The following is a 28,000-nucleotide window of genomic DNA, read 5'->3' on the forward strand; positions in this document are numbered from 1 at the left end:
GAATACCTATCCTTCAACACACTGCACGCACACAAACCAGACTAGATAAAAATGCTTTATTAGTTCTTCCTCGCTCTGCTGCATCTTAAAGTGCAGCATTAAGCATCGAGAAGGTCCTCTTGAAGAGAACAGCATTAGTAAAAGGGCTCTGAAAAAGCACTCCAACAAGAAATCAAGTGAGATTTGGAAAACAATATCAAGAACTTAATGCCCGCCAGCAGCCACTCAAGCCTATTACTGCTCATTAAGAAATGCCAGAGGGATAACAGAGCTGAGGAAACACGCAGGCATTACTTCTGCAGTTCATTTGAAATAAATAACTTGTGGGAATAGAAAGAAAAATCTCACAACTATATTGTTATTGCTTCTGATACAGTTAAAGTGTCATCAATTTACACCATCCGTACAGTACGACAGCCTCTTTCCAAGGCACTTGGGCCGAGAGATCGAAACCAAATAAAACAATCTGACGGACGCAATTACGTTAGGAGACATGATGGCAGCGGCGATAATCAAAACACTCACTGGTCCGTCTCTGACAACAGCTCATAACTTTGAAAACCAATAAGGGAAAATGACAATAACAGCGTCCACATTATCGTATTGTATTACACATCAGAAACCCGCAACGTGGTGCATTAGATCATTATTAGAGCAGCTCTTTCATATTATGTTCCCTTTGTGGAGCAGATAGGAAGTGTATAAATGCGCGATAGAGGGGTTTTAATGAGACTTTGTTTTCTTAACACAATATCCCACAGTGTTCAGAGCAAAGCAGCGGTGGTGCCGTCAGTTCGTGAGAGGCTGCTGCTCCTCATCAAAACAGGCACTTTATTCATTACTAAGATAACAGCTATATTTTAGGGGCTAAATCAAAAGGGCTCCTTGAGTCATGAATAATTATAATCAGAAGCACAATCAGTCATAAAGAGAGCAGAGACGGAGCTAAGACTCGGGCTACGACTGGAACTCTTTAGCGGGTTGAGACGCTTCAGTCTTTAGACAAATAATCAATGGAAAACTGATTACAGTGCACCATAAAAATAAACCCCACATGTATACAAAGAAATACACAAAATACAGAGTGAAAAGGTTAAATAATGCATAGATAAGTTCTCATAACTCTATTATGGCATAAAGTCATAAGCTTTCATTTTCCACTAGCTCTTTCAATGGGCTGAGATTAAGTGAACGACTGGACATTGTTATTTCCGATCCCACTAATCCCCATGAAAGCCTCTTGTGATAACATTTCTTCAGAGAAACTGGACGTAACTTAATACATGATTATCGACAGACTAAAACTGAATTACACATCAGTGCTGTTAAATGCCCATTTTCTTAATTCCTAATATTGTTACTCATTCTAATATTTTAATGAGAACTGGATTCAGAGGATGCAGAAACTTTAACTAAGTTGAGTTGTGATTGTATCATTCAGATGTAAATCATGTCTGTGAAATTCACAGTCGTCTGGCAGTCGAGGTAAAAATATAAAGCTGATCAGAGGTTTTGGTTTATTCAGTGTTTCAAAGTAAGCTAAGTTTCCCAAAACATAATTTAAATGACAGAAAATCTGTTTATTTCCGTCAATCACTCACACAAAAACCCCTACCAGTCAATTAAATAATCATAATTTCTTCGGTTTCTCATTAAAAACAAAGATTCTCTTTTATTTTCTGCATTCATTTAGACTTGTGGCAGTGTTTTTTAAGTAAGAGTGTACCTTGGAGTGCAAATTTTTCATCAACAAAACACTGGTCCATTACTAATGAGGGCATTTTCTTACTGTTTGTGCAGCTTGTCCTCAGAAGAGTTTGTTACATAAATATACCATGATACAGACGCAAGTTATTAGGCTGCTGCTGTGTTTGCTGCACAGCTTTACAAGATGCTTAGTGATGCCACTATTTGCATTCCTGTCAATAAATGTCGCACACAGTCAAGAACATTACAGCGCTGATGCATTTTGTTTTATGGAAGGGGCATCTTAGTAGTTTGAAATGAAATTCTCCTGAAAATCTGCTTTGCTTGAATTGTATTTTAGTCAGAAGTGACAGCTCCGTCAGAAACAATCTGCCTCTTTCTTTCGGAACAAAACAGGTGCTGCATTTATCCGAGATTGGAAGCTACACTGACGTCTCAACGCAAAGCAAAGCGTGGATTCTGAGGCTGTTATAAGACAAATAGGACAAATAGGTGGTTTTAGAAGGCATGAGACAACGCCACAGTGATCTCGCCCTTTCCAGGATCTGCGCTTATTTGAAGAGGCTGGGAAATCGAGGCTGCTTTCATCATACAGGCTTTACCTGCTTCCGTACAGTAGTAAACCCATATACCTAAAGTGAGGTTTGGACTGCCGTTTGACTCCTTCATAACAGCCGGAAGTTTGGCTGAGACGCTGATGGGCTGCGACAGATCCACAATCTCACCAGTGATCACCTGACCGTCTAGCAACCACTCGTTACCTATGAAAAAACAAAAACAAAAAAAAAAAGCACTGTCAAAGGGACAAAATGAACTGGAAACAAAGTCTGAAACGGGGCTCTACAATCCTAAGACTCATAAACAAGACACTAAAGTGGTCCTAGCTGCTGCATGAGGCTGTACTTTGACTTAGGTTCAGTTTGAGCTAACAGCTAACGTACGGAGTCCCTAAAGTTTACAGCAAGAATTTTCTGAGGATTATTTTTGCGTTACCTTGCATGAAGATTTGTTGTCACTTGCAATATGTTGTGCATTACCTTGCAATACATTTCTCTTACCTCACAATACTTTTGGTTTGCCTCTAAGGATACAAATTTTGAACAGTTTTCTTGGCAAGTTATCAATTAATCAATAACACAAAATGAACTCAGTTGACATCATTCTATTTTCTGAATGAACTGCTTTGAATGCAGTCATATGCTCAATGGACTGATCAGCCACTAGCTCATAGGAACACTGTCATAGCCCACTTCAGCTCACCAATAAGACGAGAGCACTGGCCGGTGGTCATTAACACGTTCTCATGCTGGCACTTTACTAGACTACCTCCCACAATGCTCTCTGCTTGCCAAAAGGAACTGTGATTAGTTTGATTACTGCCTCCTATGGTCGCTACAATGATAAACATTAAGAGCCAACCAGGTACTGCAGGTAATCTACAATGTGTTTTCTGACATCTGATGTCTTTCATCTTCTGCCTGATCAGTTAATGTATTTTTAACTGATTAAATTACCAACAGCAATTAATCAATTACCAATTAACCATTCACATTCCACTTATTTTGCAATACGTTTTACATTCATTTGCAATAAATTGTGCGTTACCGTGCAATACTTTTGCATTATCTCACAATAATTTTTGCTATATTTTCTGGAATATTCTCTACAGCATCATATGAACCCCAACAGCAGCCAAAGTCAATACAATAACCATATCTAGCCCCAGGTACACCATCACAGCCTTTCAGATCAGCCACACATCAGCAGCTGGATACCGTCAGAGAAGAAAAATTGATATCAAGCCATAAATGAATCATGTAAACATAATCTCTCCTCTCTGCAGTGTCTGCAGAGTGTTTCACTAAAGTGGCTGCTTATCATGACTGGACCAATGCACCAAGTGCTCATATGAATTAGAAGGACTGTAAAGCACACTGGAAGGTAAAGCAAATAAAAAATTCTCGCTACCACCTTCACGGGGCTCCGTACTAATGCCTGCATGCTAATATGCTAACTATGACCATGCTCATGCTAGGCAAGTATAATGTTTACCACATTCATCATGTACAAATGCAGGTCAACATTTGCTTATTAGCACTAACCAAAATGTACAGTAAAGGCAGGTGGGATTGTTATTAATTTTGCAAGTATTTGGCCATAAACCAAAGTACTGGGCAAAGTCATCTGAGCTGAGAAATAAAAGAAGAAAAAAGGTTTAAGGGATCAACAAAGTTACTGCAGTTCATCCTGAGTCATTGATACCTAAACCAACTGTTGTCCAGACATTTCAATCAAAGCCACCAGAATTAAGCTACTAGATGAAAAATCAAATCATCAAAGTCAGCAGGATACAACCTCAGGGCATGATAAATGTCATGGCAGTGTGGCCAAAAGTTATATAAAGTAGAATAAATATTCCTTTCTAAAAACAAAGTTGTGAACCCAGCGACAGACCCGTCCCCAGAGATTCACTGCCAGCATGGATGAAAACAAGATCAGTGCATAGTTTGGAACCATATCCATCTCATTTCTGCTACACTCTGAAAGAGCAGAAGAGTTTGTATGAGAATGTTTGCCTGACATCCAGATTTATTGCTGAGAGTGGCATAGTGCACCCTCCGTGCTAGATGGCCTCAAGCGTGAGCGTTACACAGCATCAGCAAACGGTGTCCTCTGAAACAGTAGTCCCACCATACTATTGTAAATCAGATGAAGTCAGGGTGAGGACATTCATTTTCTAAAACAATTGGGATATTTTTAGACGCAAACTCACATCTAAAGAGACATGACTACTGAAAGATAAATGAAAGTCGAAAAAGAAAAGCCTAGACTTTCAACTGTGAGAAAATTTCACGCTAGAGAGAGAACGAAATCCATGCCAGCAGTGATTAATGAAGCTGATGCCTAACATAAGGTCCCAGGGAAGCCATTTCTAAAAAGCCACTAAAAAACAATTTAGATTCGCCGTGCACTTGGAAGTTTATCCATTAAAATTCTTGCCTCTGCTCTGATCAGATCAGTATGAGTCTAGACTGGGCATAATGGGACAGCGGCGGATCACGTAACATAGCCTGGTAGCTAATTATGTGAACCAAGGCATGTCGTCTTATCGAAATGTTCTAAAAATAGCCTGCTGATATCGGTGACTGCATGCTGCATCGCTCAGAATGATAGAAACACTTTTGTTCCAAACCTAATGAACGAACCATTGACCGTTACTGACTGCATATCTAAAAATCACCTCACACTCGATCTTAGAGTCATGCTGAGATTGATTACACTTTGGCAAAATTAAACAAAGCCATTTGAACAATAACACGGACAAAAAAAAAAAATCATAGATTAAATTGTTCCTGCCACATACAACCTCACTGGTGGTTTAAAAGAGTCCCTGAGTGATTTAAGTATTCCTCCATCCTTTAGCTGTGAACTATAAATCCCAGGCGTGGGCTGCCTGCCTGAGAGAGAATCTGCTTGTTGTACAGTGAAAATGACATCAAGGTTAAGCATCATTCACTGCCATTATTTTTTGACAGAATCATGGATCACAGACCAAAATAAAGCCTAGTAGGAGAGAACGAGAGGTTCACTTCTACAGCAAGGTCATTACAAATGTAGAGAACCAGTGTAGGTTGTCACTCTAGTTACCACAAGAGGCAAACAACAAAACTTCAGCATAACATGAAATTCAAGGGTTTTTTTCTCCCCCTTTTGAAACTTGATGAAAACAATAGTAGATCTATCCTAAATACGATTATATCATGCTTCGTCCTTTCACAGAAACAGGCAATTCCTTAAGTGTGGATGAATGATTTTTTCTGTTTTAACTTTGACTAAATGGTTAAATGTTGCCACATTCTGCACACTCGCTCTGCCCTCACTAATGCCTTGGTGTTACAAACCAGCAAGGTGGAAAGTGGGACGCAGGCTTGTAAAACCAGTGCAGTATTTTAATCTAGAAAATGAAAACAAGGTTGCATGAAGGCTGTGTGTGAAAACCTCTTGACCGGTGCAATGCCTTACTACATTCAACATGGACATGTGGATGTTAACATGTAAAAAACGTGTTTAAAATGTTACTATTAATGCATGAATAGCATTTAAAACTTGATTTGGTGATTGAAGAATGTGACGTGATGGCTCTTCTATTAATATTTTGTGTGTTTTCTGAGTGTTTGCTTACTTTTAGGTTTGTCTAAACTTAAATTTTGGCTTAACGGTGAAATGAGTCCTTCAGAATCTCTCTATTTTTCAATATTCCCAGCTGTTCCTTCCAGTTTTCCAGCATATATTTGTAATTCCTTGGAATTTTCAGCATTGTCTGCTGCCTAAAGCCCTCCCCTGAACAACGAAATGTCCAATCAGAGCTTAGCGTTTGCAACTAGACACAGCAGGTCAGTCAAGCTTTGGGTTTCTCCACATGTTGAGCTGGGATTCATGAGGCTAAACCTGGAACTAATTTAATCTTTACAAAAGATGTTTGTCTGGTCTTACAATAAAATGCAAACATTAGCATGTCTTGCTAACTGAACTGTCTGAACTTCCTATTTTTCTTAGCTGCTACACTTTGCGCAGCAGTGCAACGACAAGGTGAGACTTAACCAACAGTCAAGATGCCTTTCATGGGTATAAATTTAAATGTACATGTGGGATCAATTGGAATGGAATATTTACATGCACCTTGCCCTTGTAGCAATGACTGCATGTTGCCTCACCCTCAGCTGTGAGAACCCAGCAGCTGGGTGCCTCTTCAGTGAGTTTGGTTCCTTCTGGAAGTGATATTGTGACCGTCAGGACGACAGTCTGGCCCACAGAAACAGCTACTGGCGGCATTTCCTTCCTGGCAGCTGACTTAGGCAACGTTGGGGCTTTGGTTGGACCCGAAGGCTTAACAGGTCTTGAGTCGGTGCACTCAGTGGAGATGGGGAACTGGATAGGAGAGAGATTTGGATCTTTAGATCAAAGAAGAGCAAGGAGAAAGCTGACGACAATTAAAATGTCCTTTCTTCATCACCTTTTATCCAACCTCTCCTTGCACAAAAGCTTTTAGGACAGATTAATTGCATTAACGTGGACAAAATGTAAAGTACATTCTCAAGGTTGGAAGTGCACTTTTCTCAAACACACACAAACACAGATCTGACCAGTGAGACAGTCTTGGATGCCAGATCCAGCACTTTGACTCGGTGGTTGTTGGTATCGGCCACATAAAGAAGCTTCCCGCCGTCACCGACACAGATTCCTCCAGGTTCACTGAAGCAGGATTTATTAAATTCAGGGCCCAGAGTGTCTCCAGCCTCCCCTGTTCCTGCTAATGTGCTACACTGCTTCGTCTTTGGATCCACCACCTTGATCTGAGCATAATCACAGGCACACAGGCACAAACATGTGAAAGACAAAATAAGGGGTATTATGAAAAAGAAAAGGTCACACTGCTATGTACGGATGGTTTTAGATGAAAAAAGAGATTTAACCCCTGTGGGTATCCACTTAATCATCTACGGGAACCTGTTACGACACAATACACCTTTGAATAGCAGCCTTGTGACAGTGCATCAGTTACCTTGTGGTTGTAGGAGTCGGCCACATAGAGCAGGCTTTGTTCAGGCGCCCAAGCAACACCCAGAGGATGCTGCAGTTTGGCATCCACTCCTTTCCCGTCTACATCCCCAAAAGCAAAAAGGTTCTGGTTTGAGGTAAACAAAACATTCAGAAGAGATCAAATGAAGATATGAATAAATACAAATGCCCAAACTGCAGCTTATGACCCTTATTTCAAGCTTAACAGCGATCAGAAAACAGTATATCCAAGCAATCATTCTAAACTGCCTCTAACTAAGTATGATCATTTTTGCAAAAAGGAGAAAAAAGTTTCCTTGTGCTATAAATGATCAATTTCCATTAGAAGAACCCTTGAAATAAAAACATGGAAGCAACATTGGCTTCATTATTTCTGGGTCTCTTGAATAATTCATGCAGCGCCACAATTCAAACAGTAACAAGAACTAATAAGCCGCATTTGTAATAAACGGCGGCTGTTACTTCCAAACGCATTAGTTACAGTGCAGAAAGGAGATGAGTCATTCTTGAGACGTTTTCAAGAAAAGTACAACAACATTAATATTAGAATATTACAGATGAGCAGGTAATTATAATTATGTGGAAGAAATTGCGCATTGACAACTCGATAAATCACTATTATAGCCAATCAGCAACCAATTTGTAAAGAAAAAATTGGGAAGAATTGAAATAGCTTTTCCTCCTGCATCACTCAGATCAACAAACAAAAAAGTGAGATAACAATCTTCTGTAAAGTCTCATGATTCTGTCCGGTTCACCGACTCTCCACAGCTGAAGAATGCACTGAGGAGCAGCTGAAAAAGAAAGAAATCCTTGGGAAAATCTGCTAGTGTGCACCAGTAGGCTCGTTCCAAATGCCAGCGGGTTTACATGTGCTCAGATACTACCCATCACCACATGAGTGTGACCTCTGTATCAGATGGTGACGTGGCTGCAAGCAGAAATATGAATTTCCTCTACAGTGCAAAGTGAATGAAATCTGAACAGTGAAGAAAACTGATTTGGTGGGAATATTTTTTTACATTATCTTTTACTTTGCAGCCAGTCAGGTTGCAGTTTACATCTAATCTTCTGTTCCCGAGTAACTGTGTCGAAAAACTGCTAGAAAAGTGTTTTAGCACATTATTATGATGTCACGGTGATGTTAATCCTGTAAAGTCTGACCCATTAAAAAATAGCCGGAAAATTCATATTTTTTGGAATTGAGATGTTTTTTACCCCTTTCAACAAAATGCAAAAGAAAAATTTTGCCATATCATTTTGTTTATGACATATTTTTTGCATCAAATTTGTGACATTAGGCGTTTTTGCCAACTTTTTGCTCACAACAATCTAAAGCAAAACTCCACTTGCTCCAGTCGACTGGTCAGCATTGAGTGAGCTGACACACTTCATAACAAAAAACTGATATAATAATAAAATAAAATTAAAAGAAAGAACAAAACAGCCTGCAGGGAGTGTTGTCTCCATCTCCCAGTAGGTTCTCACACTGGACATATGTACTAATCCCATATACATGTACATGCCTAGAACCTGCTCCTCCTCATCCTCTTCTGCTAACTGCTACATGTCACTTGTGTTTCCATCCAGTATCTTGATGTTATTTTCAGTGTACTTTCTTTTTCACTTTTCTTCTTGACTTTTTGACATCTAAAAATTGGTCAATATAATATAGCTATTATGATTTCAGAGGAATTGTTATTGTAAAAAATACTCAAAATGCATTTGAAGATGGCATTTCATTCATCAATTAAGTCATCAAAAGTAGTGCGTTGATGACATTTTCTATGAATTTTTTTCTCTGTTCTTCCTCTAGTCTTTTTGACATTTAAAAATAGATCAATACTGTATAGCGATTATGATTTTAGAGGAATTGTTATTGTAAAAATACTCAAAAATGCACTTGAAGATGGCATTTCGTTGATTAATTAAGTTAATTAAGTAATTAAAATTGTGCGTGTTTGTATTTTCATAGGTATAATGTAGACTACATTACAAAAATGGTACATGACAATTCAGGAAAAAAGCACGTTATAATCCTGGAGTATCAAATTTGATACAGACATTTTAACATGAGTTAACCTTTGACGCTTTTTGACGTTAAAATGGCATCACTTCATTATTTTATCCTACCAGATATTTTGTGTGATATTTTGTCATAATAGGAGCATGAATTCTTCCGTTTTCTAATCAGTTAATTTTTTAGTCGACGGGAACATTTGGGTCAAATTTGAAAAAATTCCCTATAACTATTTATTCACTATTCATATGCATTCATGACAGCAGGATGAAAGGACAACCTGGAAACAAAGCCTCTGGCTATGGCTGTCACTCGCATAAAAAGGCAAAAAACTGTCATTTTAAATGCAGGTTTTAACACAGAAACGTTTACTAAAATGTGTTGGGGTTCAGGGAACAGTTTGACATTATTAGAAATACCTTCTTGCCAAAAGTTAAAATGATCAGTATCACTCTTACAGTAAATATGAAGCGGCAACGGATTATATCTTGTTCTTAAATTCATACAAACAGTGAGTTTGTATGCTTTAATGGAAGCCAGATGTGCTTACCTTTGGTCAGAGATAGGCTAGCTGTTCCCCAAATTCCAGCCATCGTGTCTAGCAAAACAAATGAGCTGCTACCTACAATTTTAGACGAATTTGACAGTGACAGTCTTCTGATCCAACTCTTGCTGAATCAGAGTACTAATGAATTTGGTTTTCCCTTTAAATGCTTTGAACACTGTCTTGTTCAGTGAATGACGCTCAGCTGACTCCATTAAAGTGGCCAATTAATGTTTTTGCTGCAATACTGTCAGCTGCATATAATCGAATTACAGATTCTTCTGAAGCATTTCGGGATACTGAAATCAAAACGGGGAGTTTGGCAAGATCTCATGGTTTAAATCTCAAAAGTAAGATGGCTTAAAAAGTCTTATGAGAGCTCAGTAAGAGAGAAAAATAACCTAAATATTCAAATTCAAGTAATTGCCAGATACAGTGCTGTGATACAAATATAGTGACAAAAAAAAGTGCAAATCTAAGAAGTCTCACTTCAGATGGACATTTAAGTGTAGCAGTTTAAATCCTCTTTAAGGTTTTATGTTTCATTGTCTCCCTTTAATAGCTACAATGTCTGTGGGCAGCAGACTGTGTATTAATGGTTTTTTGTTGGCTCTTGGCCACATTGAATAAACTGTATATGACTCTCCAGTTAATTACTCCTTGTTCTTGTGGGCAACTACTTTAGAGCTTTTGGGACGTTTCAAAAATAACCCAGTGTGGCAAGAAATCTTCAGCAGAGGGGACATGTGAGGACAAAAAAGTACTACCAAAATTTGCTTCCAGGCTTTGCTTCTAGAGCTAACAAGAGAGCTGACATGCATTTGTGGCTTTTTTGAGTAAATATTTTCTGTCTATGGAAAAACAGCCCCGAGGCCTTGAGACTGGTTAAGAATTGTACAACATTTTTCTTCCTAATTGTCAAAATGTTTACTATGGCTGGAAACGTGGTAGATTAATGAGCAGGAATTACAGAGTGTGTTTTCTGCTGATGTATGGAGGCACAGCCAGGTACAGGACATATTATCATTGAGATACTGCACAAGGTTATGCAGTTCTTACAGTAGACTTCAGAAATGCATATTTAATTTCTGCCTCCTTGTTTTCAAGCTGCTGTTGGCTGTATAGTCTGTAAAATCACCGTATAAGAAATGGACAAAAATAATGTAAACAGTTTCTAGCATTAGAGTGGAAAAGATACATGGCAGATAAAGAAAAAACTCGTCCACCACTACCATTAATCCATCCATCATCTGTTGTATACCCACCAGTGGATCCCTCTCTCCCCCGACCAGCAACTTGACGGCTCCGTCTTTCAGTGTCAGCGTCCGGATGGTGCTGCTTTCGCTATCTGCTATGTACATGCAGCTCCAGGGTTCCTCGGGGGCTACAGCCAGGCCTGAAGGCTGAGCAAAGCCTGCCTTGTGGGGGTAGGCGTTATTTCGGTTCTCTTCGTTGCCGCTGCCTGCCCATCGAACGCACATACCAGCCTTGGACTCACTGTTCAAGTTGTACAAAGGAACATAATGACAAAAAACTGGAATGCTTTTCTGGATGTGACTTCAAATAAAGCAGAATCTAACTTTTTATTTATTATCAACATGGTTATTTGTTGAAGCTACCCATCATTTTTCAAGATGGAAATCTCCTCTATCGGAAGTGTTTACTTGTGCTGAACTAGGACACATTATTACATTTTTTAATAAATTGATTTCCTGTGATATTTCCTGCCACATATATCTAAAAATGGATGTGACAGGAGGAAAGCTGCAGTACAACAGTGTCCCCTAATATTCTTAGAAAATGTTATTCGTGGATTTTCAGTGTTGTGGTTGCCAGGTGGCCGTGATGGTCGTGTACCAGTCTCTCACCTTCCTTTGGGCAGTTTTCCATCTGCTAGGAACAAAGCCCAGATCTGGTGCGTCCCTGCCATGGCTATCCACAGCACATTGTCCTCAGCACCGCCTACACAAACACATGAGACACAAATATTATTTAAAAAATTGAAAACACTACAAATTCAGATGGAGGAAACTTGTGTCACTGCTTCTGGCTGTCGACCAGAAATCCTCAATATCGTTCAGAAACTATTATTTGTCCTTGAGGTCAAGTGCTCTTTCAGGTTTGATTTGAAAGTTATATGTGAGACACGAAAAACTGAGCAACAGAAAACTGAATTTATTTTTAAAAATCGTCTGTTTTAAAGATGCTTTGAGCGTCTGGTGAATGCCGAGTGTCAGGATTAAGTTAGAAAAGCAGCTATGCAGGTTTAAGCGACTGCAACTTGTCCGATAAAGGTCACATCCCACCTCAGACACACTCAACAGAGGCAACACTGTCAGCAACATACACAACCCATACAGACGTACAGTTGTATTTTTAATGCGGTGCCGAGTTCAGCCCTTTTTGATCACATCTGCTGGACTGTCAGGCATATGGATCTGACTCACAGCATCAATGTCAGTGTCGCACTTTATAGTTCAAAAGGTGTAGAATCCTGTTTATTTGGGGGAGTTAATTATTCATCCGCACAGTGAATAAAACCATGAATATGCAATGAGTGTTTGGATGAACTCTCAAAGGACAATGTTAGAGGAGTTAAAGGTCTAGTAGCACATCCTCAGACCATGTGGTGACGCTTCAAAGCAGCAGTCATCCGTCAGCATGAGCCCAACATGTGACTATGACTGATTACCTCTCGCAGTGGCCTGTATATAATGAGAAAATAATGGTGCCAACATCCTGAAATCTTATGGTTTTAATACTTTAAATTGTCATGATAATAACCAGTCAATCAATCAGTCATAACAGACTACAATATAAACTGACTGCTGAGGAGTACAGCACTTGCCAAAGGTAGAATAAACAACTCTGTCAAGACACATGCTGTCATCCTTTCTTTGATGTATTAAAGTGCACAATGCCGTCCAACATGTACTTCAACTTTCCTTGACCTAAGGGAGCATGTACAAAGTTAAAAGTAAACAATGATAACCTGAGGCAAGAAAGCTGAAAGAAAAACAGACAACTTAATAAATATACACATTTAAATATATACTAAAAGCAAAAGTTTGATTAGAATCCCTTTATAAACTACTCTGCTTTTCCTGGATTCTAAAATTCTTTAAAAAAAATGAAGCAATTCATGTGTGTTAATTGCTAATAAAGTCATTAATTGTGTATATTTTAAAACCGCATTTTAAGCATCTGTTGAGGCCAAATACTGTCATCCTTTGTCGGATGCATTTAAGTACACAGTGCTACAGGGACAGTCCAACAGGTACTTCAATATTCCTTGAACTGAGGAAGCGTGTACAAAGCTAATAGTAAACAATGTTAATCTGAGACAAGAAAGTTGTAAGAAAAACAGACAACTTTGGCTATAAATATACAAACTTAAACACAATATCTTAAAGTAAATGTTTGATTGAAATTCCGTTTTTATATTTAGATTTTTTCCTTAGTTATTATTCTTTTCTAAAATTCTACAAGAAATAATAAATTCATGTGTGATAATTGTAGTAAAGTCATTACTTGGATATATTTTAAAACTGCATTTAGAAACAAATACATAAATTGCTAATAATGGATTATATAATGCTCCTAAAGTGACACAAGGAAACTAATAGACTTTTTAAAAATGTAAAAATCTATAATGTATTCATGGGTAATGCAAACTCAATGACAAATAACTTTTTATTCATCATTTATGAATGACAGCATTCCAAGCAGGAGAATAAAACAGTTCTGTGAAATTTAATAGCCACATACAGTACCAATTAAAAAAATCTATATACTGTATACATAAGTGTACTTGAGGGATGTGCTGGTCTGACAATTCTACGTATAACAGCTCTTTTCTATCTAATTTTATCTGCACACTAAATGGCCAAATATGGGACCTCATTCCAAAACAAGACATACACTATTTAGAGATAAAAGGTCTGAGAGTTCCAAAAGCTGAGTTAAAAAAAGCTTTTCACTTTGATTAAAAAAAAAAAAAAACAACACAAAACATTGTGTCACATATTAAAAGAGATTAATAATAAAGGGACTCTGAATGCTGAAGGCAAAAATAATAAAAGGCATTAGTAGGGACTGTGCTTTGAGGTGAAATGGAGGTTAGATTACTTTGTGAGAAAATAAAAGACCTTGTCAGATAGTTTGTGTAGTTTGCATAGTTTCCATTTATTGTTGATTTCTTGTCATCAAATGATTCAGTAGGACCAAAATAAGGAACTGGCAAAGAGCTAGGCTGTACTGTATCCCTTTGGAACTAGATTACACAGATTAAAAGGCCTCTTCCAACAACTTAATTAGATGGTTCTATCTCTAAACATGCCTACTTAATTCACAAAGAGGACAGAAAAGCTAAAGACTTAGATGGTAAAGGCAACTTGCTTCCAGACTATCCTTTAAATTATAAATTCAAAGGTCTGGTTTTGAAAATTTCTCACATAAAAATTTTGTCAATACAATGAAACAAGAAAATATTTAAAGCCAGTACTGTGATGCTGCCAATCACAAGACTACCCATCTTTTTTTTTGGATAGCTGAAAATATCCTATTACTATGGGACAAGAAAAAAACATGGAGTTAAACTAAGTCAACAGTGCAGCCCTTAAAAGAAGCAAACATAACACTATACAACTAATCAATTGAAATGGCTAAAGTGGTCAAATACTGGAAAGTAGGAGAAGACTGAGTCAAATGACAAGATAAAGTAATGCCATTTAAAATCTAATGAGCTATTTTCACCACAATCTGATAACACAGCAAATCCAATTCTTGTTCATTTAAATTCATTGCATTACACACAGGAATATTCTCCATTACCGCAGATTCTAGCTATTTAAATTGAAACATCATCCGTAGAGTGCTACTGGAACACGCACAACTGGAGATCTCTATACAAAAAATGAATTTGGAAGAAGAAAAAAAAAAATCATCTAGATTCAATAGTGATTGCAGACAGCCACGTTTTGGATTATGAGGATTTGCTGCAGGAATGTGTTGTCACTGTAAACCGAGAAGCTAATTTTAAAACATACCTCATAACTACTGTATGTACTACTCTATGTAGCCATGATAATAGCTCTCTTGTGGCTGAGATATTCTGAATGAAGGGCATGGTTAAATAACTTGGCAGAATGTGGAAAATATGTAAAGGGAGGGAAAAGGGAAGTTTACATAACTATATAGATATCATCATACTCCAGTAAGATTCCACAGAATGAAACTGCTAAAGCTCCGCTCTTGAAAGACTGGGGTCAGTGTGATGGTAGATGCTGCATCCTGTGAGCCTGAGCTTAATAAATTAGAAGGGCAGTTTGACAGATAGTACCTCCCAATGGGATCTTTTTTGACCTGCGTAAAGATTGATGGAGAGTCTGTTTGGATTTCAGGAAAAGGCAAAAAACTTTTGTGAATGAGACACTGTCAGTTCTGAGTTACTGTCTCACTGAATGTGCTACTTATTCATTTATTTCACCGTGTCTTGTGGTGATGTCTGCGGAGGGTTTTCACCTCTTTCTGGGAACACATCAGAGTCTTTCTGTGTCAAATCCAGATCACACAGAGGTGAAAGGAGTCGTAATATTGCTTACAAACAGGAACAATGGGGTTCATTTTCACACAATCTATCCATTTATTGTGTTGCACTGCATTACACTGATTAAAAGTGTCACAAACAGAGGAGTATAAAATAAAAAAATAGAGGTAGAAAGAGGAGTAACAGTCCCCTCTGTCCTCTGTCACCTCTCGATCGTGGCATGAAGGGGTGTAAAAGTTGGAGCATCGGTTTCGGGAAGTTGCACATAATGGGCGACTCAGACATTCTACTGTCTGATGTAAGAAAGATCTGGAGCGAAGGGGGTCATCTGGCCATCTGCCATGCAGTCGGGACGGACCATAAATTCCACTGTAGTCACTTTCTGTTAACTCACCTCCACTCCTTTAATGTCACCTCAATCTATCTGAACTCCAAAATAAGTTCCAACAATGTCCAGGTAATATAAGAGGTAGGACTGCCTCTCAGGAATTATTTATGGTATAGCAGGATGTAGGAAGAATGCAAAAAGCAGAACAGAGGCGATTCTGCAAGGCATGCAGTGACAGTGGCTGGCGGCGCAATAAAAAGCTGGTCAAGATCCAGTATGACCACACTGCGAAACTCACCGGCAGTTCCAAGCGTCACATCCCAAGGAGAGCTGATTGGCTGCTGAGGTCCCATGGCTCCGCCCTCTTTGTCTGTGCCCTGAACACCAACTCCGGCTAGTGTGCTGACCTTTCCCTCTAACAGGTCAATCTGACACACAGACACAGGTATTCAGACAGAAACATACATACAGACATTAATTGAAATAAAAAAAAAAAAAAAACATTGGTGTTACCTTTCGAATCAGGTGGTTTTCGGTGTCGGCCACGAACAGAGTGTCTCCTTTAATGGCAACACCTTGAGGGGAGTTAAAGGACGCTTCGGACAAGTCGCCATCCTGTCGCCCGCTTTCAGGCCCTGTGGTAAAAGTGATAATCCAGTGAGCACTACAGTTCTAGACGTGCCACAATACCTCATTTACGGCGCATATTAAGTGTGGAAATTATTTTTTCTGCACACTAAATGTACCAAAGTCCTTTAAGTGACTAATTTTAAAATCCATTTCATTTAGCAGATGCATTTATCAAAAGCAACGTACATGTGAGAGTAGATGCAACACAAGCAAGGATCTAGTGAGGAGAAAACAACCTGGATAAGTGTCATAAAACAGGTTCAAGTGTGATTACTGTCTAATTCTTTGACCAAGAATAAAGAACTGAATTACATTTCTTACAAATTCTCTCTATCACCATTGTCACATGTTTTGCATGCTTAATGCTCATAAAATTAAAACTTCATTAATGTGAAATTATGAATCACTGACACTAAAAATAATTTTTTTTTTTTAAACAGCAGCTGAGGTTGAATTTTTATATCTTTCAATTGGATTTATTTCTGTTCCTGTAATTGATAAAGACGGAACAAAACAATTCCCACTTAAGATGGGTGCCGCACTTTGCATTCAACAGAACATTCATATAATCAGTTCCTATGATGTTTGTGCACAGAGATGAGGTCAGCGACACCAAAATAAACCGATCTTTCATTTTTTTTCTCCTCGTTCGTCCACACTCAGGTCGGTGCCAGTTCCCAGCATGTACTAGTCGGTGCTGTTGCCAGCCTCTCTGTTGATCTGGGGACAACACAGGCTACCATGTGGCTCCTCTGAGGGTTGTTGAGGCATTTGTGTAATCCTAAAATACCTACGTTGCCTAAATAATGTTGTTTAACTTGTACTGACTTGTACCTACTTTTTAAAAAATACGAACGGTACTTGTTTTTTCAGAGATAACTCATTTAAATTAGAACACAGAGGAACACAAAGATTTCTTTTTTTTTCCCCAAAATGCCAAGGAGGGATATATTAGCAGTGAATGCCAACATCCTATCTCACTTCTTACCTCCTATGGCATGAAGCAGGAGTCCAGTAGAAGTAACTACCAGGATTCTGTGATGTCCAGTGTCTGCTATGGCCAGTCTTTTCTTATTGTTGTCTATGGCCACCTTTCCAGGGAAGGAAAGGATGCTGGGAGGCAGGGAGTCTCTGTATAGCTTGATCCCGACAGCGTGACTCTTCAGCAAGCCCTTCACCCCATAATACTGGAGGGCGATCTCAGTGAAGAGCATCAGCCTGTCACGGTGGCCTTCACCCACCAGGGAGAAGAGCAGATTGCCACGTGGTCCCAGCAGGACCAACGTGGGCCAGCAGGAGACCTCCAGTTCATGCCAAAGACGTGCCTCGCTGTCGTTCACCACAGGGTGGATGATGTCGTAGCGGAGAATTGCGCTGCGAATGTTGTCCAGGACCTGTGAAGGTTCGGAGACAAAAGCAGTCCAATGAGAATCTGTTGGTGAATTTATTCGCTACACTTGAATAAACCCCTCACCTCAGGATTTAGAGTCACATTTATATGATTAACTGATGTTTAAAATTAAGGATGACCGATGTGCTTTATTTGTTGTTATTGTTGTTTTAAGGTTGATACTGATGTTCAATATCGGTAATGAAGAAAGACCAATAACCGATATTTGGAACTGATATACGTTAAATGTCACGCTTTAACAGCGAGAACGTCATTCATAACTAGACTTCTTCATTAATAAGGGTGACGAAAACTAAATATATGACAGGAGTGAGTAAATTAGGATGATCTCCTCTGTTTATGTGCGATTGACTGAGATTGATGTCTTTGTCTCAAGCTGTTTTGTCAGATATCTATTTTCTTAATCTTTCACTGTTCTATCACTTTTATGTCCCACTACAATCCATATCTTCAGTCATTACTAACTGTTGTTAATCGTGCTGATAATCACTCTAACTCTATTTAAAATGACAACAATTTCTGCCTTGGTTTCTTTGTTATTTCTCTTCTTTGGAGTTTATTAATTCGATCTTTAATTGTAGACATAAAAACTACAAAAAAAATCTAATTTTACAGAACCTAAGCTTAAGTGGAAATGTACTAATGCACCTTAAGTAATCTGTAGTTAGTTTTCTTCTTTTTTTCTTTTAAAGAGTATTGTTTGGCAATGCAGTAAGAAAAGTTTTGTGCATATCGAGCATCTTTCCATTGACAGTAGGAGAGTATCGGAGATTATTCTTCCCTTGCCAGACATTTGACCTTTTAGATATTAAATTTCACCACTTTATCATTTTACTCCAATAGACATTTGTGTGCAATTTTATCATTATTAGCGCATGAACTCTTGAGTTTCTGCCAAACGTGTTTTCTAAGGTCACAGGGGCCTTTGACCATAAAAAATCTTATCAGTTCATCCCAAAGACCAAGTAAACAGTCGCAGTGAAGTTGAAACAGTTCTCTCAGGGCATTTCTTTCATTCACAAGAATGGGAAGGAAAAACTATCCAAAAATACACATATATACACTTCTAGACATGGCTGTCAATGGCACAATATATAAACATTACTTTAGTTGTGGTAACTCTGATAATTGTGTAAGCTTTTAAAATCTAATTGTCATGTTTGCTTCAGCACAGGTTCCTAGATTTCTTGCTTGACTAGAGAGTTGTTCATGTGACATAAGATTGTCATGCATCAAATTTAACAACATTCCCAAAATGAAAAAAAAAGGTTGACACTTAACAGTTATGAAAACACACAAAAAAAAGCACTAACACTAAAGCAAAAACACTTACCTTTTCATTGGGGAATTTGGCAGAGTGCACACCAACAATTACCAACCCATCTGGGAGATAGAGACAAATACATAAACCAATAAGTGGTTTTGCAGAAGGGTGTCAAAAATCAGAACTGCAAACAAAATAAACGCACAAAAGGCTGTCTTTTTAGATTTATTTGTCTTGTTTATAGAAAAATATAAAAACAACAACCTCATTCTACAACTTCAGGACATGACTGTCAGTTTGAGTGTGACAGTAATGAAAAGATGTACAAGCAGTGTTAAACTCATGTCCAGCTACAGTCGCGAACTCATTCACATCTCTGTAAATTCTTTACAATAAATGACTGTTCTAGAAGGTTCAGAATCCTGATCAAGAACAAGTTCACAAACATCACACACAAACCCTCATATCAGAAAGCACTGAGATGTACGGATTTGATGGTCCACTGAAAACTTTAAAGGCCTTTCTTTGTTAACAAGCTTATAACCCTGAAGCATGTTATAACCTTTGTCTATGTGAGGTTCCTAGAAATGTTTTCATACCTCAAGGCTGTACATGTTTATCTTTTCTCAGTAACCTAAGACTATCAACACTATTTTTATTGTACAGACACTGAAAGCAACTAATTACAATTTATAACTTCCTGCGAAAAAACATTCAAATGTTATGTAACTGAACTGCGAAAAACTGTGGAAGATGCATGTTTGTGATGCTTTTTTGAACAGAGCCTTTCATAGAGCTAAAATTTCCACAAAAGGGAACTTGCATAGCAGATATTTCAGTAAGTTTCCTTCCTGTTTAGAGTTAAATTATATGTAACCACATGTACCGACCAGCTTAAACATTAAAAACAGGTGAAGTGAAGCGCATCGATCATCTTGTTACAATGGCATCTGCCCAGATGTGGGATATAGAAGGCAGTTTCAGTTCTTGACAGTAATGTGTTGGAAGCAGGAAGAATGGGCAGCATGAGGATCTGAGTGACTTTGTTATGGCTAGATGACTGGACCAGAGTCTCTCCAAACCATCACATTTTGTACAGTGCTTTTGGTATACAATGATTACCATGTACGAAAAGTGGTTCAAGGAAGGAACACCAATAAACTGTCGGCAGGGTCACAGGCGCTCCAAGCTCAATGATACAGTAGTGAAGGCTGAACTCAGTGGCCTGATCCCACAGAAGAGCTACTGGAGCACAATCAGCTGAAAACCTTAATGCTGCTATGATAGAAAGGTGTCATGGTGCGTGTGGGGTTAGAACCCAAAATGAGAACCGCACAGAGTGGACAGCAGGCAGACTGGACGTTTTTACTGGGTTTTATTCACCAAAAACCAACAAAACTATAAATGCCAACAAAGGCCAAAACTCACTACAGCAAGTCCTTTCTCAGGAACGGGGCCGGATCGACCAGAACAGGCTGAACCACGCACCGTTGTCTCTCTGACACACAGTAGAATCCCACACCTAACTGTGTGGGGAGACGGTCTTTATACAGGAGGTGATCAGCGCTGATGGCAAGCAGCTGCAGCCTGCCACCAGCTGCTTGCAATCAGCGTTGATCACCTCCAGCAGCTGTGACAAAAGGCTTTCAGAATGCATCCCAGCTTGCTGCGGATGGGCATGTAGAACGGCCGATTGGTCAGAGTGCCCATCCTGAGTCCTGTCCACCAATGAAAGCACCAATAATGGGAATAAAACAAGCTGTTGGAAGCAGTGTGACGCTGTGGGAAATGTTCATGGCTCTTGAAGGATTTTACTTTAACACACCTAAACATTGCTGCAGACCATATACGACCCTTCATTCCAGCTAATATATTTGGATTGTTGGTTTCTCCGCTGAAAATCTAGAAGGTCTTCAGCTTACTATGTTAAATGCTATAAGATTACATATGCTGTGAATTGGCGCTATATAAATAAAATTGAACTGAACTGAATAGTACTCCCTGAAGAGAGTGCTACTCTTTCAGCAGGATAACGTGTCCTGCCACGTTGCAAAACTGTTCAAAAAGGGTTTGAACATGACAAAGAGCTCAATGTGTTGAGCTGGGCTACAAAGCACAAATTCATGGAGGACTCAAGTCACAATGTCCCGGATCTGCTGCTAATGTCTTGGGGTCTGATACCACAAAAAATCTTCAGAGCTGTTTTGGCAGCAAGCAGGGGAATTACACAATATTAGTCAGGTGGTTTCTTGTTGTGGCTGAGCTCTTGATAGAAAATAACATAAGGCAATATGAAAAGTCTATATAAAAAGGCACATTTATGATTGAAAAGGACTAAAACAAAGTAATAGAAAAAACTGAAATAAAACGGAACAAGAGGTGTTAAGAATTACTAATATTTCAGTTATGAAACAGTGAGCAAACAAGCTGAGACCACTGATTTAAAAGACATGAGAGTTAAAGCAGACCACAAGTTTTTTGTGATAGTGTGTTCCAGATATGTGGCACAAAAACTGTGTGCCTCCCGTGTGCTTAGTTTTGATTTCAGGGACAGGAATAAACCAACAGCTTATAAGATGCATAGGAGGCATTCGTTCACATGAGCTCAAGTTAGCCTGTTCTTTGTCAGAGAAAAAAAAAACACCATCCTCTGTGACTGAACCCTATAGTTCACGTCCTAAACTGATGTAAAAACACAATCCCAAACCCGTCAACTCAACAGTCTACAGTAGATTTCGTCACCCCGAGCCTCTGCCAAGCAGTGTAACAGCGGCACAGATTGCAGTGACGATGGGTGGGTGGTGGGTGGACTGTGGGAGTAACTGGACTGGGTGGCTCCCACACCTCACTGACCAGAGCAGCAAACAGAATGTACCCGTAACAGTGCCAGAGATAAGGCAAGTATGATAATGTGCGGTGGTACTGCGGTGATGTGTGTGTTCTGTCAGGCCCGCAACGAGATTTCCGACCTGCGCAGCTTCCTCAGATGATCCTTTGAATAAAGGCTCTGCAGGACTCATAAAGTTAATGTAGCTGTAATGTAACAGGGAATTCAGTTTAATACCCATTTCATGGGCAAATCGGAATAAAAAAATGTGGCTTTCAGTGATTATTGTTGGTTTTCATGCATTTGATTAGCAGTTCCAAGCTTCTCATCTGTTTAACTGACCATCAAAAAACAATCTGGAAAAACTAGAGGAAGTGGATGAACAGATGGACTGATTAATGAATTAGAAATAACTAATTATGGAAGTCAATATATTCATTTTGCAGGATGTCTGAGCTCTCAAAAGAAAGCACTGCTGATTATCCAACCAATATTTGCTTGAAGTCATAGAAAGAGCTGCTTCTTTTGTATGTCATAACCTGCAGCTACCCAGCCTTGATCTATTACTTCCTTTTTTTTGGAGCTGTGTCTGAGGCACCGAACACCTGAGGCCCCTGAATACGACCCAAGGGGACTGTTGACCCACAAATGCTACAGCTGTGCTTGGCATGCAGCCTTCAGCATTTCTGAAGCGACCAGAAAGAAAAAAAATCATTTGATTTTACCGAAACTCTTAACATAAATTCATCTTATGATCTCAGACAACCCTTCAGATGTTTGATGCTTACATTTTAACCTCGTTTAAACATGCAGTTGCTCCTTTTCAATGAACCTGACGCACACCAAAGCATGAGGAATAACAGTCCCACTCAGTCAGCTCATTTATCTACATTGTCTTTGCTGCAAATATGATGGTGCTGACTGACACTGTAAAAAATATGATTAAATACCCTCCTCCATGTATGATCCACTATTAAAACAACCAGCATTTGAGATACAGGTCACACAGAAATATTTTAAACTATCTCTACTCCCTAGACATTAGATTTAAGACTTAAAAAATAATTGAAACTATTTTTCATAAAGAAAACAGACTTTTTAATACTTTTATTCTGTTGAAGGGCCAGCAGGATGTCAGAGACTATGCTTTACATGGGTTGGCTATATTAAGCACAGTATGGTGAAGTTCCACACAGTACAGTTATGGGCCCTGTGCTCACTTACTCTGCAGCTTGTAATTATTTTTAGTTACTGTCTCTTGACAGCTCAGATAAGGACCTTCATGCTGGTGGAAAAGAAGTAGAATGATGTACTACAGTTTAACTGGCCCAGTGAACTTACACATGTTCCTGTGATGCAGCATGACACGTAACACAGTAGCACTTAAACTGGGTTTCCTCTGCAAAAGCCTGCCAGACCGCTGCTGCCTCCTGCGAGGCTCACTTAGCTGTAGTCTGACTTGAAGGAATAGATTCCAAATGCAGGTCAGTGCTGCTTTTTGGAAGTATGTTTAAAATGCAATAATGTAGCAAGGGATGATGGAGGGTAGAATTGAAACTTATACTAATTAGCATGTTGCTTGATTTGTTTTACGTATTTAATTTTATCTCGCACCCTTTTAACAGGGAGCAAGTTTATGGTAACTAACCAGAGCCACATGCTTGTATAGACCAAATTTCTCTGTACTATTGATCTGTTGTTGCCAAAAACAATTACAAACGCATAATTGAGCCTCACATGACCCACATCCTAACTGCAAACACAAACACTGTTCTAGTGCCATAATTATCCACAGGAGCACCAAAAGTGTTTTACTCCACAGGTGAAAATGGGCCCAAAAAATACACTATTTATTCCTGTTTTGTTAACATTTCCTAGAAACTAAAGTGCCCAGATTTTTTTTCCAGCCTTTCATTGCTTTTACACAGAAGACGTAATGTATTTGTGAACCATTTTCAAAGATTTAGGTCTTCAGCAGGAGTGACAGAGCTCTGGGCTTCAGTGCCGCTGTGCAAGGAAGTCGGAAAGTACTGGGAGATGGAAGAACACACTGTTGTTTTTCTTCTCCTCATAGGGCTTATCATTTCATTCCAATCTGTCATTGCCTGTCGCAGAGACAAACCATTTCACTGATAAGACGGTCTCTGCCGTCATGTGTGACAATTCAATTTTACCCCTATATTTTAGGAGAACAACTCTGAATTAAAGCATGCACAGTTAATTGTGTGATAATTATTTTAAACCAGCAAGACAAACATACGACTGAGAGACGACTGATAAAACATGCTTTCCTTGGTTGCATTAATACAAGGTAATTTACATAAACATCAAGTAATTTCTTACCATAATTAATTTATTGTCCCACTATTCATTATGGTAGCAGGGAGGATAATGGGAAGTGGTTTTTATCAGTACACTAAACACTTTTTGTCTGTGTTTTTTCTTATATTATGTAAAATAGAATATTTCTTCACACACTGTCAGCATTTCTTTATGTAGATTCAATTAGTTGTGTGAACTTGCCATTGTTACCCTGCACCTTTCATCAATGTCACAACCATTTAGCATCAAGACACTCATGGTGACAGCTGCTCTACAAGCAAACATCTACACAAACCTTTAACAGGGTGTTTCTTCTCTAGCTGGTGCAGGTCCGGCAGGATGTGAATGCAGTTGATGCAGCAGTAAGTGAAGAAGTCCAGCAGAACCACTTTCCCAGCCAGTTCCTTGTTCAAAGACAGAGGCCCCTCCGTGTTCAGCCATTCTAAGCCTGGAGCGAATCACAGAGCGGAAAATGATGTTGTCATTTCTTTTAATTATGTTTAGTCACAGTTTAAGCATCACAAAACACCTAAGGGGTGTATCCGTCTTGGACCTGACAGCATTTTTATGTCATATGGGGGACACAGTTGGAGAGTTTGATGGATCAAAGCATTGACTTGAGCAGCCTGAGTGTTCTATTAAATACTGTAAAGGACTTTTTGGAAATCTAGATCAACTCTCATAAGTTTTGACACACTTACTTCACATGCACTCTGGCTTGTGTCTGATAACATTAGTCACACTTAACTCGCACATGCTTTATACATTTCCTTTATTTCACAGCATGCTTAACGAGGACATCCTGCACGCAGCACCCAGTACAAACCCAACCCTTACACGTGAAATTTGTTTTCATAATCTCTGTTCTACCTGTGCTTCTGCATAACTTGTCAATGTATCCAGCGACACAGTGATTGTTAATTTCAGTAGCACTTGATTTGGTTGTGTAAAGTTTAGATCAAAAAGGAGTTATTCCTCTCATTCTATTACACAGAATGATGTGACAAAAGCACAAACCAGAGAGGAGAAAGAAGCAGATTTTCTTACATCACTAAAAAGTGTGAGTTTCAGTTACATCACACTGTAAGGATTAGGGATTGCAATGTCCGACTAGCCTTTACAAGACACATGCACCATTATGCATGAATAAAAACCATGTGTCTGTAATTGTAAATGCTTCCATTAGTTAAATCACGAAAGATTATTGCAATTTTCCATATTTTTACCACAAAGTCCACAGAAAACAGGCAGCCACTGCTCGGAAGTTCTATATAAAACAGGGCAGTGGCATACAAATATTTTACCTTTTTAGAAAATAAAAGCTTGGAAACATGTTAATACACTGTAAACTACAAGCTGCTCCTTTATGTGTATATATGAATGACTTGCATAAAGAAAGGCTAATTTCTCTCATCTAAATTTAGAGTTTTCTTCAAGTGATTCTGGTGTCAGTAGCTGCAACTCTTAGTTATGTCATCATTTATTCATGCCAGTTTGGCAGAGCTCCAAGAGACACATTGCTAACCAGTAAAATGTTTAGTTTGGTCACTAAATCAAGTGTATTTCAGTCCTTAGACATTCAAGTAAGTTTAGTCATGTGACATACAAGTCAAAAGTCCTCAGTTTTGCAGTTTGAAGCTAACTCTCAAAAGCTAAATCCAATCATTCTTTGTTGTGTTCGCTATTTTTCTTTTAACAGCACCACTTTTCTATGTCCACTTGCACACAGTTTCAAAGGTACAAGATAGCATTTTCAAGAACTTGCCACAGTTCTTCTGTGGATTGAGGTTATCTCAGTTGCTTCTTTCATGCAAACCCAGACTGATTTCATGTCGAGATCAGGGCTCTGTGGGGGTCAGACCATCTGTTTCAGGACTTTGTTCTTCTTGCCAGTGGAGATGATTCTTTATGACTATCTGAGGTCGGAGTCATGCCCACAGAATGAATCTGAGACGCCTCCCTGACAGTACTGCGTGATGACTAATAATCTAAACATCTAAAGCGCCTTAAACTTTTGCTCAGCACCATATATCCTAAAGGTTCTTCTTATTCTTACATCCTTTCTTTGCTCTCACTCCTTGAGTAAAATCATACAAAAAAAAAAAAAAAAAAAAAGTAACATCTGCCTTGTATGCTAATAAAGAAAAAATCTTGAGGGATTGAGAGCCTAAATATGGTCCCAAAAAGCCCTGTTTATTCTTCTATTAGATGTTCTACTGAAGATCCCCATCTACTGGTGTGAACAGATATTGCCAACATGTTGCATCCCACAGGAATGGATTTCCACCACTATCAAAAAAAAAAAAACAAAAAAAACACCACCACTTAAATTGTATACAGTGGCAACAATTTCTTTTTAAATTATCAATTAGGGCTGAACAACTTGGGGGAACTTTGTGACTGCGACTGCAATTTGATTTCCAATGTAATTTTCTAAAATGAAGCTTCACTTCAATATTGACTGCGCACTAGATTTAAAACATGATGGAGTATTGTCGCATGAGACACAATCAAAAGTGTGTTTTCACACAAGAAAGACAGGTTGCATTTATTAAACTACTGACATGACAATTTAAACCCTGCATCTTTTGGAATTTTCTAACCTCAACTGTTTCAATTGCAATTTTAATTTGAAATCAATTAATTGTTTAGCTCTATTTTCAATCATAATTTGATGCAGTTACAGTAGCTTGAGAAGACAACTGCTAGATTTGCAATTGTCATGCTTATGCTGAGGAGGGTCTTGTTTAAAGAAAGGAAAAGCATTTAGCAATGCATCCAATTTAAAGATAACTGAAAAAACAGTAAGTAATCTTAGTGTGATAGCAAAGCAAATAATAAAATAAATGAGAGAGACAAACTAAGTTAAGCTAAGGTTTATATATGTGTTGCTATCTAAGAAAAGGCGTATATTGCACTATTTCATTTTTTCTGCATGTTAAATTGCATACAACTAATTCTTCATGTGACACCTTTTTAAAGACACAGTACTTATACAATAAAGTATGGTGGTGCAGTCTTGAGAAATCAGATGTAAAGAAAAGGAAACAAGAAAAAACTAAAAACAGGGGAAGGTGACTGACATCTTCTTTAAAAAAAAAAAAAAACTGTTAAACGCAGAGCTAACACAAAACTAGCAAATACAAAATTGTCACTTTCGAAAAGTCAGACCTGTACCAGGGTTTCTGCACAAATCAGCCAGTCAAATTTAATGCTTTTTAAGCCCTTAATTTCGCAAAATCAACTTAATGACTATTAATTCTTTTGGTTGCCCTGCAGAAACCCTGCCGTACAAAGTATCTGCTCTTAATTTAGTCAGAGCTCAGCAGGTGTTGCTGATTGCCTCGCTGACATTATCGCCAGCTGTTTTGGGCGTAGATAAGCTAACTAGCCCATCTACAGAGTTCATTTGTGGTTAAAATGAATGTAATACTGTGAGAAACACATGACGAAAATATCAGTTAGCTTTATAAAACGTGTTTAAATACCAAAATAGGAGATGCTTCGTTAAAAAAAGCCGTCAATGTGGTATGCTGAGTGGGCATGTCCAGTCTTGTTGAGTTCTCAAAGTCCACTCAAACTACTCCGGAAAGAGACTAGGTGCTAACGCAAGCTAAAGCTAAAATACGCTCTAACCTGTTTGGAAATCGGGTATCTTCAGGTCCTCCTTCTCGTCTAACTTTGTCAAATATTGGTAGACAAGTTGCTCCTTTTCTTCTTGTGTCGTAGCGTCGTCTCGTGCGAAATCCAGCTGACTCTGGATGGGAAACAGCGTAGAGAGGCTGCACTGGGACGCCATGTTTCCTGCAACAACAAGCC

The 28,000-nt window shown here is 38.7% G+C and overlaps 1 protein-coding gene across 1 annotated transcript; it reads right to left on the reverse strand.

Moving 5' to 3' along the window:
* Positions 1-41: 41 nt before the first annotated feature.
* On the reverse strand, positions 42-28,000 carry nhlrc2 (NHL repeat containing 2). The gene is made up of 12 exons (XM_023268315.3): positions 27,818-28,000; positions 24,477-24,629; positions 19,102-19,151; positions 17,346-17,751; positions 16,241-16,362; positions 16,026-16,155; positions 11,720-11,813; positions 11,117-11,348; positions 7,271-7,393; positions 6,852-7,061; positions 6,423-6,636; positions 42-2,468 (listed from the first exon to the last, which is right to left on the reverse strand). The coding sequence occupies exons 1-12, from the start codon at positions 27,978-27,980 to the stop codon at positions 2,206-2,208; spliced, it is 2,160 nt and encodes a 719-aa protein (XP_023124083.2). The 5' UTR covers positions 27,981-28,000; the 3' UTR covers positions 42-2,205.

Source organism: Amphiprion ocellaris, chromosome 18, assembly GCF_022539595.1.
Source record: "Amphiprion ocellaris isolate individual 3 ecotype Okinawa chromosome 18, ASM2253959v1, whole genome shotgun sequence".
Lineage (NCBI taxonomy): Eukaryota > Metazoa > Chordata > Actinopteri > Pomacentridae > Amphiprion > Amphiprion ocellaris.